The sequence below is a fragment of the Sinohyriopsis cumingii genome, chromosome 4 (genome assembly GCF_028554795.1).
Source record: "Sinohyriopsis cumingii isolate HCF-2022 chromosome 4, ASM2855479v2, whole genome shotgun sequence".
Classification (NCBI taxonomy): Eukaryota; Metazoa; Mollusca; class Bivalvia; order Unionida; family Unionidae; genus Sinohyriopsis; species Sinohyriopsis cumingii.
In genome coordinates, this window is record NC_142964.1 from 26,473,229 (window position 1) to 26,491,137 (window position 17,909).

Here is a 17,909-nt window from a genome sequence, read left to right on the forward strand (position 1 = left end):
GCGTCATATCGCGGATGTAAAATTAATTCACGCGTTAAATACCATTCCTGATAAATCCCTCAAAGAAAAGTTGGCTTCATGGTTGGTAAAATCGGCTATGAAAGGTAAATTAATGATTGGAAGCGGAGCTTCTCGCGCTGGTAATTGAAAACGCTAGCGTTTATAATAACAACATGGAATCCATCTATTATTCTCCGAGAGGATACTGGAAGGGGAAGGCCGCAATTGGTAAACTCGCAAGCGCTGCAAAGGTAACAAAGGCCACTGCGGCTAATTGGTTATCCAAACAGGCTATATGGCAAATCTATCTACCGCCACCTAAACAAATTAACTTCTCGCGCTTTGATGTTACCGTACCCAATGAAGTTCATCAAGCTGACATATTATTTCTGCCGCATGACAACGGTTACAAATACGCGCTAACCGTAGTTGATGTTGCGAGTCGATACAAACAAGCGGAGCCGTTAAAAACAAAGTCAGCAACTGAAGTAGCCGATGCGTTTGAGCGGATTTACCGAAGAGGTCCTCTGCGCTGGCCAAATCTATTACAAGTTGATCCTGGTAGTGAATTTCGCGGCGCTGTTTTATCAACGCTGAAACATCATAGCGTCGCGATACGACGAGGTCATACTGCGCTACATCGTGATCAGGCAATTGTTGAACGATTCAATCGGACTCTTGCTGAACGGTTATTTGGGTATCAATACGCGAAGGAATTCATCCAAGAAAAACGATCTCGTGAATGGGTCAAAAGGTTGCCAGGCGTAATTGCAGCGTTAAATAACGAGATTACCCGAGCAATCAATATGAAGCCCAGCGACGCGATTAAAAAAAAGTATATACCCGGAAGATCAAAAATAGATAGCGTTTCCAAGCTGATTCTCGGCGATGTCACTATTAGATATCTGTATGAACCAGGAGAGCTTGAAGGCGGTAAAAAAAGAGCTACTGATCCTATTTGGAGTGTTACCACACATAACATATCAACGATAACACGATCAACTGGTAGACCACCGATTTATAGACTGGATTCAACTGCTCCTCAGCGCGGATTTACTCGCGAGCAACTGCAAGTGATACCTGATGATACTCAATTACCCCCACGTGGCCTTAACTAGCGCCGTTGCGTCTATTGCACTCAAGACAAGTTAACCTCACATTACCACGGATATGACCGAAACTGTTATCGATCCTGTCCACGGTAAATTGGCGAGCGTCTTTATCCGAATAACGCCAGCGCATTACACAATTGCAACTCGCGCAGTGATTATTCTGTTGTTGTCGTAACGCAATTATTAATTCGGCATCAATATCAAAACGCCGCTGTTTTTTTTTTTATCCTGTTGGCGGTAACCCGAGAGTTTTCTATCAATGACGCTTGCATCGATGATGTCGTTGTCGGTGACTTCGTCAATAACAATTCTTCGAAGCTGATTTATCCTCCGTACTCGGGACACTGCAAGATAGACTAGATTTGACCATTCGATGCGATTATCAACCATCCAAACAATTGTATCCGTGATAGTCAGTCCCTGCGAGGAATGTATTGTCGTTGCGTATCCTAGCGTCCACGGCGATTTATCAGCACGTAGCGCGTCCTCGACGACGCTGATATCAACGAGCACAATATCATTCAGCACAAGAATTTGTTTTTTTGTCCCTGACGCTGTCGGGCCCGGGATTTCAACTTCAATGTTCTGCCGCCGTGTGTCCACGGGTCTATAACATAACGGCACTGGGCGCGTTGGAAACTTTTCCTTATGCAACGTAAACAACTTTTGCTGAAGTGTGTCTCTGACTATCTTTCTACTCGCTACAATCAAATCGTTTGGTCTCCATGTTTCCCAGAATTCATTTAACGGCGTTTCCGGAATCACCTCGCGGATTATTTCACATTGAACTCTATCCGGCTGTAATCTGATTAATTTTTTAACCTCGCGCAGTTGTTCATCAAGTGCTCGGTAATCAGTATCGGTTTCTTCATAATAGTCCACAAAACCCTTTAACCAATCATGTGGACCCTCGCCGACAAATGGTGGTGGTTGGCCATGATCTCCGCACATTATCACCGCTGTATTCGCGCGCAGCAACCATTCAAGAAACATTTGTAAAACATCTAACGAAACAGTACATATCTCATCCCAGATGATAACCTCAGGAATAAATTTTTCCCCCATTCGATCAGGAGTCCACTCACCGCCGCTGTATCGAAAAAAGCTGTGATAAGTAACGGCGTCAACATTTCGTTGTTTTATCTCTCGCGCTAGTCTATGGGTCGGTGTAAGCACGATTATACTTTCCCGCGTTCGAAATAATTCAATTGCCCGAGTCGTCTTTCCTGACCCGCCACAGCCGCTTAAATAAACTGTTTTATATCAACAAATTGGATCAGAACACGGTGGTGCATTAGACCATTCTGATAGATTATCACCGCGTAAGTAATTATTTTCAACGGTGACATCTGCTGACGTGGAATAATCGCGTCGTATTTCATTTTTAATTCTCCATATACCCCAACTCTCGTCCGGACTAGTAAACTCGGCTATGTTTCCCTTATACTTTACGTCTATGTAAAATGAATCAATCGCAACTCTAACCGCGGTGTCGGGAAATCTATTTATCATCGAGAATAAATTGATAGCGGCGTAACCCAGCATAGACGCCCTCAAATGTGGATATGCCGGGCTGTCTCCACCGCTGTAGGTAACAACTGTACCCAACCTTGTTCCATTGGACAAGAAAGCTGTTTTGCAGTTCACGTATCTATTTTTTGCCACTGCGTCCTTGATTACGAAATCATATTCTGCGTCATCTATAATCAGCCGTGAGCAATATCGTTTGTAGTCGCAGTTTTTTCCACCTTGTGTGAACTTACCAATTATTCTTCTACCGAGATCTTTTGCCTCGCGGTTTCGTTGGTTGAATATCTTTTTGGACCATTCGATGATATATTCCTCGTCGGCATCAATGTGTTTTCTGGATTCGTCAATTATGCTATCTAGACGCTCTGGTTCTGGTAACCAGACTTCAGTCTGCGCCCGGTATGATATAATCGCGTCACTGACAATCAACGAAACTAGCATTTTACAATCAATCATATACCGTAGCAGCGCTATTGGCAGCCACTTCTTTTCAGTCATGTGTCTACCAATCCAAATATAGCAACAGCGATGAAGTCCTGCCGCGAATTCAAATGATACTATGCGAGCGAATCCGGTTAAATCAAAATCAGGCAGTGGTCCATTAATAGCAACACGAGTCATTTCATGTCTGGGGTGTCCAAATCGTTTAAAATACTCAGCGGCGGATCCATACCCGAGAAAACTCGCTGGATAACAGGCAACCATATCAACGGAAATCATAGCGTCGCGGTTGTATTCAGTGTTCCATAGTCCACCGTGATAGTATTCCAAACAACTGGATTGTACATCCGGTAGAAATTCCTTGCGCGTTGGTCTCCACGCATTTTTCCTTGCTGAAACATGAGCCGCAACCGATGGAATCGTAAAACAATTTGTTAGCAGTTGTTCATCATGCTCTCCAAATTCCATGGCGGTTTTTTTCATCTTGTTGTGAAACGCTTCAGTGCGATATAATTCACCGTTTGGTCTTACAAACTGATCAAAGGTATCCGCATCGTTTTCAGCGCTGCGAAGTAAGCACACTGACACAGGGTCGTTTTTACACAAACAAGCAATAGCATCAAATAGTTTCCTCTCCGCGAGAAAACCATCCTTGGAGAATTGTTCTCCCAGGAATTCCCCCGGGATATACTTTACTGTTCTATCCCGTGGAAATATTGTGACCGCGGGCGTCCACGCGTGTTCGTTATGATCAATAATTTTGATTGGGGCTCCCTTTGATCTATACTTTGATTCGTATAATACTTCACCGGTTATTGTTGTAACGGTTATTGGAAATCTCAACGACGTTTCTAATCTCGCTATGTCGCTAATGGTTGCTCCTCGCTCGCGCACTGTCTCCTCCCATTGGTTTATTTTGCTACGTCGTAAATCGGTCAGTTTATTTCCTCGACACGCATTTGTAAAATGCTCTATTACTCGTTCTGCTACACAATTTATCCCCGTTGACTGTTTCATCGGCGCTAGTTTTCCGATATCAGGTTTCTTATTTAACGGGTATATTCCATAGACAACTGCTGTTTCAGGATACGCTCGTTCATAGTATGGTCTGTCAATTCCGGTTAACAGCCCTGGCTTGGAGTCGCGGCTAACAATGACTGATTTCTTGTCGCTGAGAACCGGTTCAAATTTATCACGTATGATCCAATTACCTGATTCCACCCGGACAATGAATTTTACTCTGAAAAAATACTTTTTACCGTCAAGGTGTGATATTATCGTTGCTGCGCGGTTGTCGTTCATGGTAGCATCAACAACACCATCAATTCGAAATGTTAACCAACTATGAGATGCACCATCACGCTTGAATTCATTGATACAATCACGGATTTTATTTAACAGGGTTCTATCGTTTATTAACGCTTTTGGTGCGTCCTTGAGGACTCTATCGAGATTAAACCTAATATTTTTCCAGGGCTTAATTGCTGCTAATCTCTCGAACTCCTCCATATAATTAAAACAAGTATTTAAATGAAAGAATATAGTATAATGAATCACTGCAAATGGTTGATGATTGGGTCGACAACCCCGTGCAATAAATCATGTAGAGGTGAATTCTGCGGGTATCATTTACAAAGCGTTCGTAATGGCTCTCTTGGCCCCCTACCGTGCTTGGTTTGCCACGTTGGTGTAAGAGGAAAATCACAGTTGTGTATCAATTGTGGCGGAAAGTGATACAGAGAGTTAAAACGTTATTACGACAAGCGAATAAAAAACGCCGTCATTGACCCCACCGCTGACTCCGTCAAGGACAAAATCATCAAAACTCCTCAGGACTACATTGAAAGGTTTATAATTAAACCAAATAATGAATTAGACAAGTAGTATTATTATACAAATGAACCAAGAGTTCAGACCTCACCCTGTGCTCGTTAATTATGAAGCATCTCGTGACGGCGTTGTTAGACATCGTAGACTAAAAAAACCAGTTGGTACCGTAAATAATCACGGGTATTTGGTGTTTGGTGCCGGGGGGAAAATTTTATTTTGTTCACAGGGTGGTATATGAAGCGTTTAAGGGGCTAATCGAGGATGGTTTCGTTATTGATCATATTGATGGATGCCCTCAAAATAATTCTCTTATAAACCTGCAAGCTATCTCTCAGAGTGAAAATAGTAAAAAAGGCCAAACTGGTATATGCTCAAAGCAAGCAAGGGGTGTCAAATCGTTTGATACATCAACGCACGAAGAAAAAATATTTCGGTCAATGAATGAGGCAGGAAAATATTTCGACATTTGTAGGGCCTCAGTACGATTTGTTGCAGAACGAGTATATCAAACAGCTTTATCAGGTAAAAATGGACACAGAATTCGATTTTCGTATATAAATAAATCCTCCGATTATATCAGCGAGTGACAAGGTCGCCATGACGAATTGTCTGTTTCAACCAACTGTAATACTTCATACTAGATAACACACCTCGGGATTGATACGCAGGGTTCATTTTGTAAAATAATTTTTTTTTATTTAAAAATAAGATGTTTTATAAGAATATGAATATCGAAGACATCAGTAATATATTAACCGAGATTTCAAAATTAAAAAATCAAGGAATTGAATTATCTGATGGTCTCAACAGCGAAAGAATATTATCCGATTATGAAATTATTAACGAACAATCGAAACGGGGGCGTTTTACCCTGGCCCGCGAGTACGCTTTTATAAAACGATTACAACATACGATTAATGAAAACCTGTACCACAATGACGTAAATGCATTCATTGGACTATTCACTGCCGTTGAGACAGTACGAAGAAAACTCGGACGTGTTTATGAACGACGCCGGGAGATTTCTAGTAAGATCAGAAACATTAGAAGGATTATAGACGAAAACTCCATGGAGCCCCCAGCGTAATGGAAGTGGCGCATCGTTGTATACATTTTTTTTTTCCCCCGATAGGTCGTGGTAACGATACTAAAATAGTAAGACGATTGCGTCTGATGCAACAGGTGTTCGGGTATATTCCTGCCACAGGGAAATTAGAAATTGCGGAGCAATTTGCAATAATGGTAGGCGAATCACTTACTACTCGGCTAGCCAGAGAGCGGCTAGCAGCGCTTAAAAAGTTCATACCGTTACGAGACAGGGTCCGAAAACAACTTCAAACGCGGCAGCAACTACAAACTGATTTTACTGTTGGAAGTGAACAACTCTTTGCTCCGATAACGAGTGCAACCAAGGATGTGAAAACAGCGATATATGGGGATATTCCCGACGAAGAAAGAAAGAAAAAGGCGCCACTGCTTAGCGTACTTGAAAAGATAGCGGCTCAGACCGAACAAACAAAAAGGTCTTTAGAAACACTTCCTGCGGAAATAGCGGTTGCTACAACACACCAGCGGCGAAGACCACCACCACTCGCTATAATGGACCCACAAGAACCTTATGTTACAATGGCCGACGAAGAAGAACTAGGTGCTACTGCAAGAGAACCAGAAGAAGAAATACCGGAAGAAATACCGGAAGAAATACCGAAACAAGAAAAGATAAGGGAGGGGAATATACCCCGTAATGTACTTACAAAGTCCGCAATGGATAAAATTAGAGCCATCGACGGCGATGAAGAATTGATTAATTTTATTGTTACAAATTTTGATAAGGACGTTCAAAAGGAGTATATCAACAAAGGTTACGAAAAGTATGTAAGGTCGACGGATAATTGGGCAAGAATCGTGTATTTAGCAAGTAGATATAAAGACGAATTATCACGTCGTGGTGATCCCATTTACGACGCATTCCTCGATAAGGTTAAAAGTAAAAAACCAAAAAAAGGAAAAGGATACAGCGGTGTGGTTGAAAACGCTTGTCCTGGTAGTGTTCTCAGTGATATATCACGGCTGGAAGTACTAATCGGAGGAAAACGAGCCGGAAATAACTCTCCGGAAATAATCAATGAGGCCGCTGATATTTGCAGGCGGTTATTTGCAGGCGGTATCATGGACATTAATGTATATCGAACGCTCATAGACGAACTCGTGGATGATTAATTGGAAAACTGGTGTTTTTATAATAAAGATGATTATACACTACAACCATGATAAACCAGTCAGCGTCTACGTGGTAAACTCACGATTGCCTGTATACAGCGTGTGGTACGGAGATGGTCTCGGTAGCACCATTGCGGGGTTATTTACAAGAATGGCTCCAAAAGTGGCGCCGTTAGCTAAACAATTATCTATGAAGGCCATTGATGTTATTCGTGATAAGGGAATCAGCGCTATTGGAGATGTTGCCGGAAAGGCGTTTTCTGCAGCAAAGGACAAACTAATGTCGTTGGTGAGAAGAAAAAAACAAACGCCGCTGCGTTCTACAACAGTGATGCCTGCAAATGTCAGCAGGGTAATAAATAACGCGGTGGAAAAAAAACTAGCGTCGATGGCTTCGCCATTGGCTTCGCCGTCCACTGATGCAACAACCAACGCGCTCATGAACGCGATAGTGGGAAGTGGTCTTAAACAGGATTCAAAGAATTTACGACGAAAACGATGTTGATGAATTGCAATTGAAAACATCAACATGATAAATAATAAAATGTTTGCGCGAACCGCTGATCCCGCGTTTGATATGGATGCCCCAATGCGCAGGGATGATTCTCTCCGTGATTATCAATTTTATTCCTATCAACCACCACAAGCCGACCTACGATCGCGAATTGAACTTCAAGTCCAAGATACCAGTAAATACTTTTTGCCGTGTGAAGCGTTTATCGAAATTGAGGGAGAACTTGTAACAAATGCTGCCGATAATGCACCATACGCAAATGACGGTCGTGTTCGAGTTGGTTTTGTCAACAACGGTATCATGGCGTTATTTGAGAGTGCCAGATATCTTATTGACGGGCGAGAAATTGAATCAATAGAACGCGAGGTTGATGTTGCAACGACGATAATTGGGCTAGCAAGATACTCAGATGATTATACAAGATCGGCGGGCCCATCTATGATGTTCGCAAAGGATACCACTAATAACGCTGATCATATTCAGTACATTAACGTGCTGACACCACAAGATACTTCAGTTGCTAATCAAGCTGAAGCAGCCAATCCAGACCGCAGGGCAAGACCAGGTGACAATTTTACTATTATAAAAAGTACTAACGATAATTTTAATCTAGGGTTTGCAACACGAGTAGCAACATTGCAAGGACAACGCCGACAGTTTTCATGCGCGATTCCACTCCATCACATATTCGGATTTTGTAGAAATGTCAGAAAAGTTATCTATGGGGCTAAGCATACAATCGCGCTAACGCGAAGGGGCGATGATAACAATGCAATATGGCGTGCTGCTGGCGTCACTAACGGTAAAGTCGTTTTAACTAAAATAGCATTGTGGATGCCGGTGTTGACTCCATCAGTTACCACGGAAGCACGATTGTTATCATTTATGGAACAGGGAGGGAAATCGTTGTTGAGTTGGCTAGCGGTAACAACTGATGCTAAAGAGGATAATGTCACTGATACATTTACATGGCACCTGGCATCAAAACAAGGCGTTTCAGCCCCGCGTCATATATTTATAGCGCTACAGAATAGGGATCGATTGGGTAATCAAGAACGCAGCCATATGATATTTGATCGATTAGGAGTCAGGGAGGTTTCGCTGAGAATAAACGGACAACAGGAACCATCTGAGGATATACAGCTTAATTACGACAACAACCATATTGCTCGCGTGTATCATCGGATGCTGTCATTTATGGCGCGTGATCAAAACGTCGACACCGGTTTGCAAATATCACAACTTGATTTTAAAAACCTGTATCCGATTTATTACTTTTCGCTGGAACATCTTGATTTAACGAGACAGTCCGTCGTTGATATACACTTCCGAGCTCGTATAGCCCCGGGCGGTGTTGATTATAGAGCGGTTGCTGTCATTCTCAGCGATAAATCAATGCTGTTGGAAGGTGTTGGTGGACGAATGAGAATCGTTGATGCACCAGTGGAAAACATGTAATTGAAAACATAAACGCGTTTACAATAAAAATGTCGTATAGTGTTGTCGGTGTAGAGTTGACCGATGGTCAAGTCAAGAAATTACGATCAAAGTCGGCTAAACAATGTGGAACCACAATAACGTTAAAGCCGTCACAGATGGCAGGTGGTAATCATAAGATATCATTGACGGCGCGTCAAATAAAACATTTCAATGATGCGATGAGGAATAAAAAGGGTGTTCAAATAGATTTTTCGGCCGCAGCGATTAAAAACATGGAAAAGACCGGTGGGATATTTCCGTTGTTAGCTGCGATTCCAGCGTTGATTGCCGCGGTGGCCCCAGCAGTGGCGAAGGCGGCGGCGTTGGGGGCCGTTGGTACCGCGGCAGGAATGGCATTGAAGAAGGCAACCGGGAAAGGCTATAAAAAAAAGAAACGAGGACGACCCGTAGCCGGAAAGGGTCTAAGACTACCGGGAACCCCGTATTCATGGTACTCGGGGAAGGGTCTAAGACTACCGGGAACCGTTTATTAACGCAAGAGTCTATGGTTCTGTTATCCAATTTTGATTTAATAGATGCTGCCGACGCGTTAGCGATAAAAAGCTTCAGAGGTGTTTTTATGAGGGATCAATTACCGACAAAACCAAGGAATATTGAAACCGGTATAATTAACCTTGATAAATCCTCCGGAGCGGGAACTCATTGGGTTGCATACGCAATTGATCCGCGTGCGATCATCTATTTTGATTCATATGGGTTTGCCCTGCCAAATGAGTTCATGCGGTATATCCGGGCGTGTTCAGCCCCGGTTTTTTATTCCACGCTGCCAACACAGCAATTAAGTGACCCACCGATATGCGGCCGTGAGGTATTGAACGTACTCGCGGCGATTTCATCATCGCGGAAACCAATACACTAGTGGGGTCGTAGAGGCCCGGCGGGTTAATTAAAAACACTGTTTTTTTTTTACAATAATAATGATTGATATCTGGGGACGACCGGTTTCGGCGCTGAAAGAACCCATAACGTCCGCCACCGATGACATAAAAAAACTAATTGAGGATGAAATCGCTGAGACGTTGAACCTAACCAGTGTTGACCCAGGTGAAATAGTTGTATTTCAAGACCGCCAGGGTAAATTGAAATCCAGTAATGTGTCGCTGGATGACGTTTTAACACGACAGCGTGATGCCGCCGAGAACACTATCGCGCTGTATACCAGCGACGGACGACTTAAATCAGGTGAATCCATCTTGACGATAAATGGAAAAATAAATACACTGGGTGACAATTATATATCCATGTCGAATTCGTTAAAAAATTTCTATGATAGATTTAACGCGCAAGCAAATCAGTTCGACGGGATACAAAAGTCTGTCACCGATATACAACTCACTACCACTAGTTTTTTGGGGGCCCGGACGGTGACCGAACCAAATCTTGCAGGGATAAAAAATACTATTTCGGAGTTTACAACGCTGTCGGGCCAATTTACCTCGTTACGAAAAAATGTTAACAGGGTTGATGACGCCGTTGATAAATTCTTTGGTAGAAAAAATGTCAAACCGGATGAAATTACAATAACTATAAATGATATCACTGCGTATGGACAGGAAATAGGAACAATCAAAACTGATGTTGCAGCGAACAAGAATAATATAGACGCACATAAACAGGAAATAGAAATAATCAAAAATGATGCTGCAGCGAACAGAAGGTATATAGAAGCGCGTGCACAGGAAATAGAAATAATCAAAACTGATGTTGCAGCGAACAAAGGGAGTGTAGTCGCGCATACACAGGAAATAGAAATAATCAAAAATGATGCTGCAGCGAACAGAAGGTATATAGAAGCGCGTGCACAGGAAATAGAAATAATCAAAACTGATGTTGCAGCGAACAAAGGGAGTGTAGTCGCGCATACACAGGAAATAGAAATAATCAAAACTGATATTGCAGCAAACAGAAGGTATATAGAAGCGCGTGCACAGGAAATAGGAACAATCAAAACTGATGTTGCAGCGAACAAAAGGAGTGTAGACGGGCATACACAGGAAATAGGAACAATCAAAACTGATGTTGCAGCGAACAAGAATAATATAGACGCGCATACACAGGAAATAGGAACAATCAAAGCTAATGTTGCAGCGAACAAAAGGAGTGTAGACGCGCATACACAGGAAATAGGAACAATCAAAACTGATATTGAAGCGAACAAAAAAAATGTAGACGCGTATTGGCGGGGAATAGGAATAATCAAAACTGATGTTGCAGTGAACAAAAAAGGTATAGACGCGCATACATATGAAATAGGAACAATCAAACTTGATGTTGCAGCGAACAAAAAAAGTATGACCAAGAATACACAGGAAATAGAAACAATCAAAACTAATGTTGCAGCGATTAAGGGGAATATAGACGCGCATACACAGGAAATAGGAACAATCAAAACTAATATTGCAGTGACCAGAAATACTATGACCGAGAATACACAGAGAATAGGAACAATCAGAGCTGATGTTACAGATATCAAAGACAGACTACCGAGAATGACAGGGCAATTTGAAAAAATAAAAATCCCTCATGAGAACACCATCAACACAGTATACACGATTCGGCATGGATCATTCACTTGGACTCCTACGCATAATATAGTAAATATTACCGCAACTGTCAAGGGCATTTATCGATTGACACTGGTTTCACTGATGCAGTTTAATATATCATCGTTAAGTACATCCGGTAACAACAATATAATATCAACAATCATTGACAAGGATAAAACTGAACCGTTTACAATTTATGCCGTTGATAGAAATTTAACCAGGACAAACATCACATGGTATGTGGAATTTGTAGTGGATCTAAGTAAGTAATTGAAAACACTAGTTCTTTTAAAATAAAATGACCACCAGGGTAGTTGAATCAGAGGTATCACCGACGTCACATCAATATCGATTCGATACCGTAAAAGAATTCTCCTCGAACTTGAAAACGCTTTCCGAACAATACCGTGTAAAAATAAAAAAATACCGCCAAAAAATAACCGCCATTGACGCGGCCGTGTACTCGGTGTCAGGTATAGTAGCTGGTACTGGTGTCATTTTATCCACGGTGACCATGATGGCCCCGATCGCTGTTCCAATCTCTATCTCCGCGGCGACAACAATTGCTGGAGTCACCAACGCAATCACTAGAAAGATATCATCATGTTCTCAGAAAAAACTCAACGAGTATACAGTAAAACATCAAATAGTATCCGACGCGTACTCGAAATTATCCGGGTTGATCTCGTTGGCGATAGATAATTCGTTTATATCTGATGTTGAATTCTCCACGATGGTCCAGTTGTATGACTCCGCGATGTCAAAAATCGAGGATTTTCAACTGGAAGCTGGAAACCACGTCGCTGAAACCACTTCAATGGGCTTAAAACATTCTCCTGAAAACAAGCAGGTTGTTTATATTCGGTGTTGAAATTGAACACTAGAAACAGCAAATAATAATAATGTCGCTGAACCCCGAAGGGTTTCAATTACTTCAACGGATCGCGGAGAACACCACTCCGGTACAAACAAGTATGATATCGATAACATCAACGAAGCCAGAATTCAGTGTAAACTTCCCTTCTCCGATTCCTGTTCACGAGATCGCGCTGGCAAAATTGCGAGTATATCACAGTTGGCCTAATATCCGAGTGGAAGCATTTAACGGACAACAACCTAATAACTCGCTGATTTTTGCATCGACAAATAAACCCGATGGGACCCCAGACTGGAAGGAGGTTACAATACCAACTGGGTCATACCAAGTAGAACAAATCAATAAAGAATTTCAATGCAGGATAAAATCGATCACAGGAAAAGAATCAAAAATCGCTATTACGGTTCATGAACCGACGTTATCGTCGACGATTGAAATAAACACACCGGGGTATATGGTTGATATTTATAACAGTTCAATAAGAACCATACTAGGTTGGCCCAAGAATCCACCTCATGAAATCCCCGCGGACTTGCACACGAATGCGCAATCGTATCATGAAATTAATCCCAGTTATCGAGATGATTTGTCTATTATAAAAAACACGTTATTACCCAGCAGGTTTATATTTCAAAACAGGAATACCATGCAATGGTATTTTCTGTATAAGGAAACTCCTGAATCGTCCGCCGTGGTCACAGTTAATTTAAATGATATCGCTAGTGCTTTTATCGAGATTAATCGTAATTACCAATTGCAACTAGAACAACTACGGAAAACAAAAGCACGAAAACACGTTGAGGTGTTAAATCAACTCATATCAGACATGGAATATATTAATGAGCGAATCGTTAAAACAATATCCGCTAACAGCGATGATAATAAACAAAAATTCCTAACCGAGTATAATATCACAGAAGCCGATTTACCTGATTTTAAGTTTACAGGATACAACGCGCCAGAACTAAGAAAGTCTCTTAATGATTTTCTCGGTCCATCAATTATCCTCAGACACGATAACGGAGATGGTGGTAGGCATATTGCTCCATACAACGTAAATATCGCTTCGGTGATAGCAATCAATCTAGTGTGTGATGTTATCGAAGGGAGTTACCAGGTAGATACCAAGCAATCAAATCAAGCTCAACAGGGGTATATCCTTTATTCATTTTCACCAACAGCCTCTCCCGGATTCTTAATCGTTGAGAGCCCGATTAATCCGGTCTATATGCGATGCCATAATCGGTTTTTAACGAGAATTAATTTCAGACTTACCGATCAGTCAAATAACCTAATTGATCTACAAGAGGAGGAGTTAGTGATCACTCTGTTTGTAAGATCATTGTAAATAACTTCTTAGCAGCAGGGGGGGCGATGACATCGACGCGGTCGTCGCGCTTTTTACCCGACGCTGAGAACACTGGGATCGCTGAGTGCAGAAAGTATATTAAACTAAATGACGTTCGATTTACCCCCCCCCCGACGACGATGTCGTTTTTTTTTTACCAGGCGCTGACGACACCGGATCCACTGAGATGCAGAAGGTATTAATTAAGCCAAATGACGATTGGACAAAATGTCCGATTCGCCCCCCCTGCTGCTTGCTAATACTATTTCTCACCATACTAAAACTATGATTTACTGTGCTGATACTAGATCTAACCATATTAATACCATTTCCAAGCAATACTGTTACGTGTCTCACCATGCTAATACTAGGTCATGCTAATACTATGTCTCACCAAACTAAAATTATGACTTACCATGCTGATACTAGATCTAAACATGTTAATACCATTTCCAAGCAATACTGTTACTGTGTCTCACCATGCTAATACTAGGTCATACTAATACTATGTCTCACCATGTTAATATTAAGTCTACCCATGTTAATTCTGTCTAAACATTGTTATTTCTGCCTCACTATGTTATTGCTGCATTTCACTGTGCTAATGCTAAGTCTCACCATGAAATTACTAGGTCTAGCCATGCCTCACCATGCTGATGCCATGTTGCACCAAAATTATTTCGATGTCTCACCATGGTAATACTGTGTCTTATCATGCTATTAATGTATCAAACTATGATAATACTTTGTTTCATCATGTTTATACTAGGTCATACAATGCTAATATTGTGTCTCACATTGGTAAGGCAGATGACTGTTTAGCAGAAGTCACCTTTAAGGTAGGTTTGAAATGTTAATATTGTTCATGTGTTTGTTGCAGTCCAAACTGGAGACAAAGTTAAGCATGCTGTACAGAGAGTTAGTCTGCTTACATGAGCTGCTAAGTGATGATGGACAGCAAAATAGATGTCACGTGTCATCAAGTCATCTTGCCATAGCAATCAAGGACAGACTGGACACGCAGCTGCTAAAGGCATGTGCCTTGTGTTCAGACTGTGCTTCAGATCTACTTGATCTATCACTACTTTTTCCAGCAGCACCATGGGTGAGGTTTTATGTAGTCTTTCCTGTTTAAGATATTCTCATGGCCAGATTGTGGCTTATGGATTGATAATGTTTACCTGGCATCAAGACTTGGGTTTGCATGTAGGTCATTTTCTCAGATACTGCTAGTTATAGACACATGTTAAGTTGATGTTTATTGTGTCATTTGGAGTACCACACCTTTAGTGAAAATTAGGTCACTGTAATTTATATTTCACAGTCCACTGATTTCGATTAGCCGTTGCATTTATCTCATTTTCATTTCCACTATTGCTTATGAAGTTGTGTAACTTCACATGTAATTTGCACTATGAAGAGTACTGCTACCATCAGTGAAAACTGTGTCACTGCAACCCATAATTCACAGACTTTGATTTTGGTTAACATTTGGATTTAGCTCAGTTTCTTTTGGTTAGAGTTTGTACTTATGAAAAAAAATTCCAGATGCAGTTGCACATTCACATAAGTTGGTATTTAAATGTGTCATGTGGAGTATAATACCTTTCAGTTAATATTAGGTCACTGTGTGCATCATGAGAAATACTACACTCTTTAAATACTATACTCTTTAATAAAAATTTAGTCACTGTGTCTTGTATCTCAAGTTCCAGCAGTCAGCATTACCTTTTGCATTTAAATCAGTTTTTTAAACACCAATGATCCAACTTGAATGGATGCATCCTCAGAAATAATACACTACTTAGACAAAAGAAATTTGCGATTCTGCTAAACCATGGTTTTCATGTTAACAATTTCTGAAGGTAAAATTATAAATTATATGTGTCATGAAGATGTTTCAACTCAGGCTGGAAACAAAATACATGTACATGCATGCATGCATGCATGCATGTATACATACATACATACATACATACATACATGCTTGTGTGCATATGTGCATACATGCATACATACATATGTACATACATGTATGCATGCTGCATACATACATACATACATATATACATATATACATACATACATACATACATACATACATACATACATACATGACTCTAAGGTCTTACACTAGGTGTGTGAGTGTGTTTGTGTGTGTGATTTATATTTTTAACATAACTCTAACAATTTTCCAGTCATATTGCTATGATGTCTTCATTGTGGCAGTTTAAAGTGATGTCCAGCACTGGGGCATCATGCCACAGACATGTAGCATAATGTCCAACCCAGTCACATTATCCTGACACAAGGCCAGCCAGTCCTAACACTAACCTCTTAATGCTGAGTGCCTTTATTTTATGAAAAGCCTCCTCATATTTTTCAGAACACTGAAACTTGCTTACTCAGAAGATTTGTAAGTGGTTCAGCAATTTTGGAAAAATTGGAACAAAATTTCCAATATTATCCAGCCATACTCAAAGCTGCTTTTTTGCTGGTTTGCACTGAGGATTAGAAATAGCTTCGATCTTAACTTCTGTAGGTTGAACTTGACTCCTTTTTATAAGGACCATAATGCTTAGCCTGAAGAGGATTTTGAGATGTGGGCAAGAGAGCCAGAACTCTATCACCAGGCCAAAAACTCCTTTCCTTTATAGTTCTGTCATACCTTAATTTCATTTTTGACTCAGCAAATTGAGATTAGTTCTAGCTACTTTTCAAGCCTTTTACAATTTATCCACGAAATCAAAAGCATAGTCAAGAAGATTAATTTCTGAATCTTCAGTTGAAAGAAGTTTATCCATCAGTAACTTCATTATGTCCTAAAGCTAGATCAAAATGATTAAAATTCAATGATTCTTGAATAGATTCTCTAACAGCAAACAACAACAAATGAACACCCTCATCCCAGTCCTTTCTTTTATCAAAGCAATATGACCAAATCATTTTCTTCAAAGTTTGATGAAATCTTTCTAAAAACCCCTTGACTTTCTGGGTGATAGGCAGAAATTTTTTAATTCTTGGATGGCTAATTCATGCATAACGTTTTGGAAATTCTAGACATAAAATTTTACCCTTGATCAGACTAGACAGATTTGGGGACCGCTCAAGTGGCCTAAGTAGATCTGTCTTGGATGTGGGAGGTCACGGGTTTAAACCCTAGCTGATCCATACCAGAGACTTCTAAAAATAGTACTTGCAGCTGCCTCACTTGGTGCTCAGCATTAATAGGTTAGTGTTTGGAGTGGTATCAGGTTAATGTGACTGGGTGGAACATGATGCCTCAGTGCTAGACATCACTGTTACACTGCAAACGTTATAGTGATATGAATCAAATTGTTAAAGCTATGTTAAAAATCCAAATACACACACAAAGATTTGAGAGGGGCAAAAAGGTGTAAAAGACTTGATCAAAGCTTTTACTGTGGTTTTAGTTTTAATATTTCTCATAGGAAATGCCTCTCAAAATCTTGTGGACACAAACATTATGGCCAAAAAGCATTGGTTGCCTGACGTGGTCTTGTGTAAAGGACCAACACAGTCTACCATTATTCAGCTAAATGGTTTGTCAGATGCAGGAATAAGTTGCAGATGAGATTTAGGTATCTTGTGAATGAATTTTCCTACCATTCAACAAATGTGACATGATCTTCAGTATTTAGAAACGTCACTTTTAATTTTTGGCCAATAAAAATTATTCATGATTTTGTGATAAGTCTTATGAATTCCTGCATGACCAGCCAAAGGAGTCTCATGGGCTACACTAAGAATGTTCTGTCAGTATGTCTTAGGAACAATAATTTGAGAGCTTACTGACCACTTGACACCAGCAGGGTAATCCTTTAGGTGGTCTCCATTTTCTCACAAGGACCCTATTTTTCAAAAAATAGCAAGCAGGTACTTGTGGCATCTGTTTCACTAATAGGCCTCTGAAACAAATAGGAGATGTCAGGATCTTGTTCCTGTTTGACAATGAGTGATTGTCAGTTGA

The 17,909-nt window shown here is 40.8% G+C and overlaps 1 protein-coding gene across 1 annotated transcript in view; it reads left to right on the forward strand.

The window, feature by feature from the left end:
• Positions 1-17,909, forward strand: part of LOC149800843 (uncharacterized) — a 103,239-nt gene that overhangs the window by 52,389 nt on the left and 32,941 nt on the right. The window contains exon 8 of the mRNA XM_089954855.1: positions 14,799-15,023. Coding sequence (XP_089810981.1) covers positions 14,799-15,023 — 225 coding nt within the window. The remainder of the gene's footprint in view (positions 1-14,798; positions 15,024-17,909) is intronic.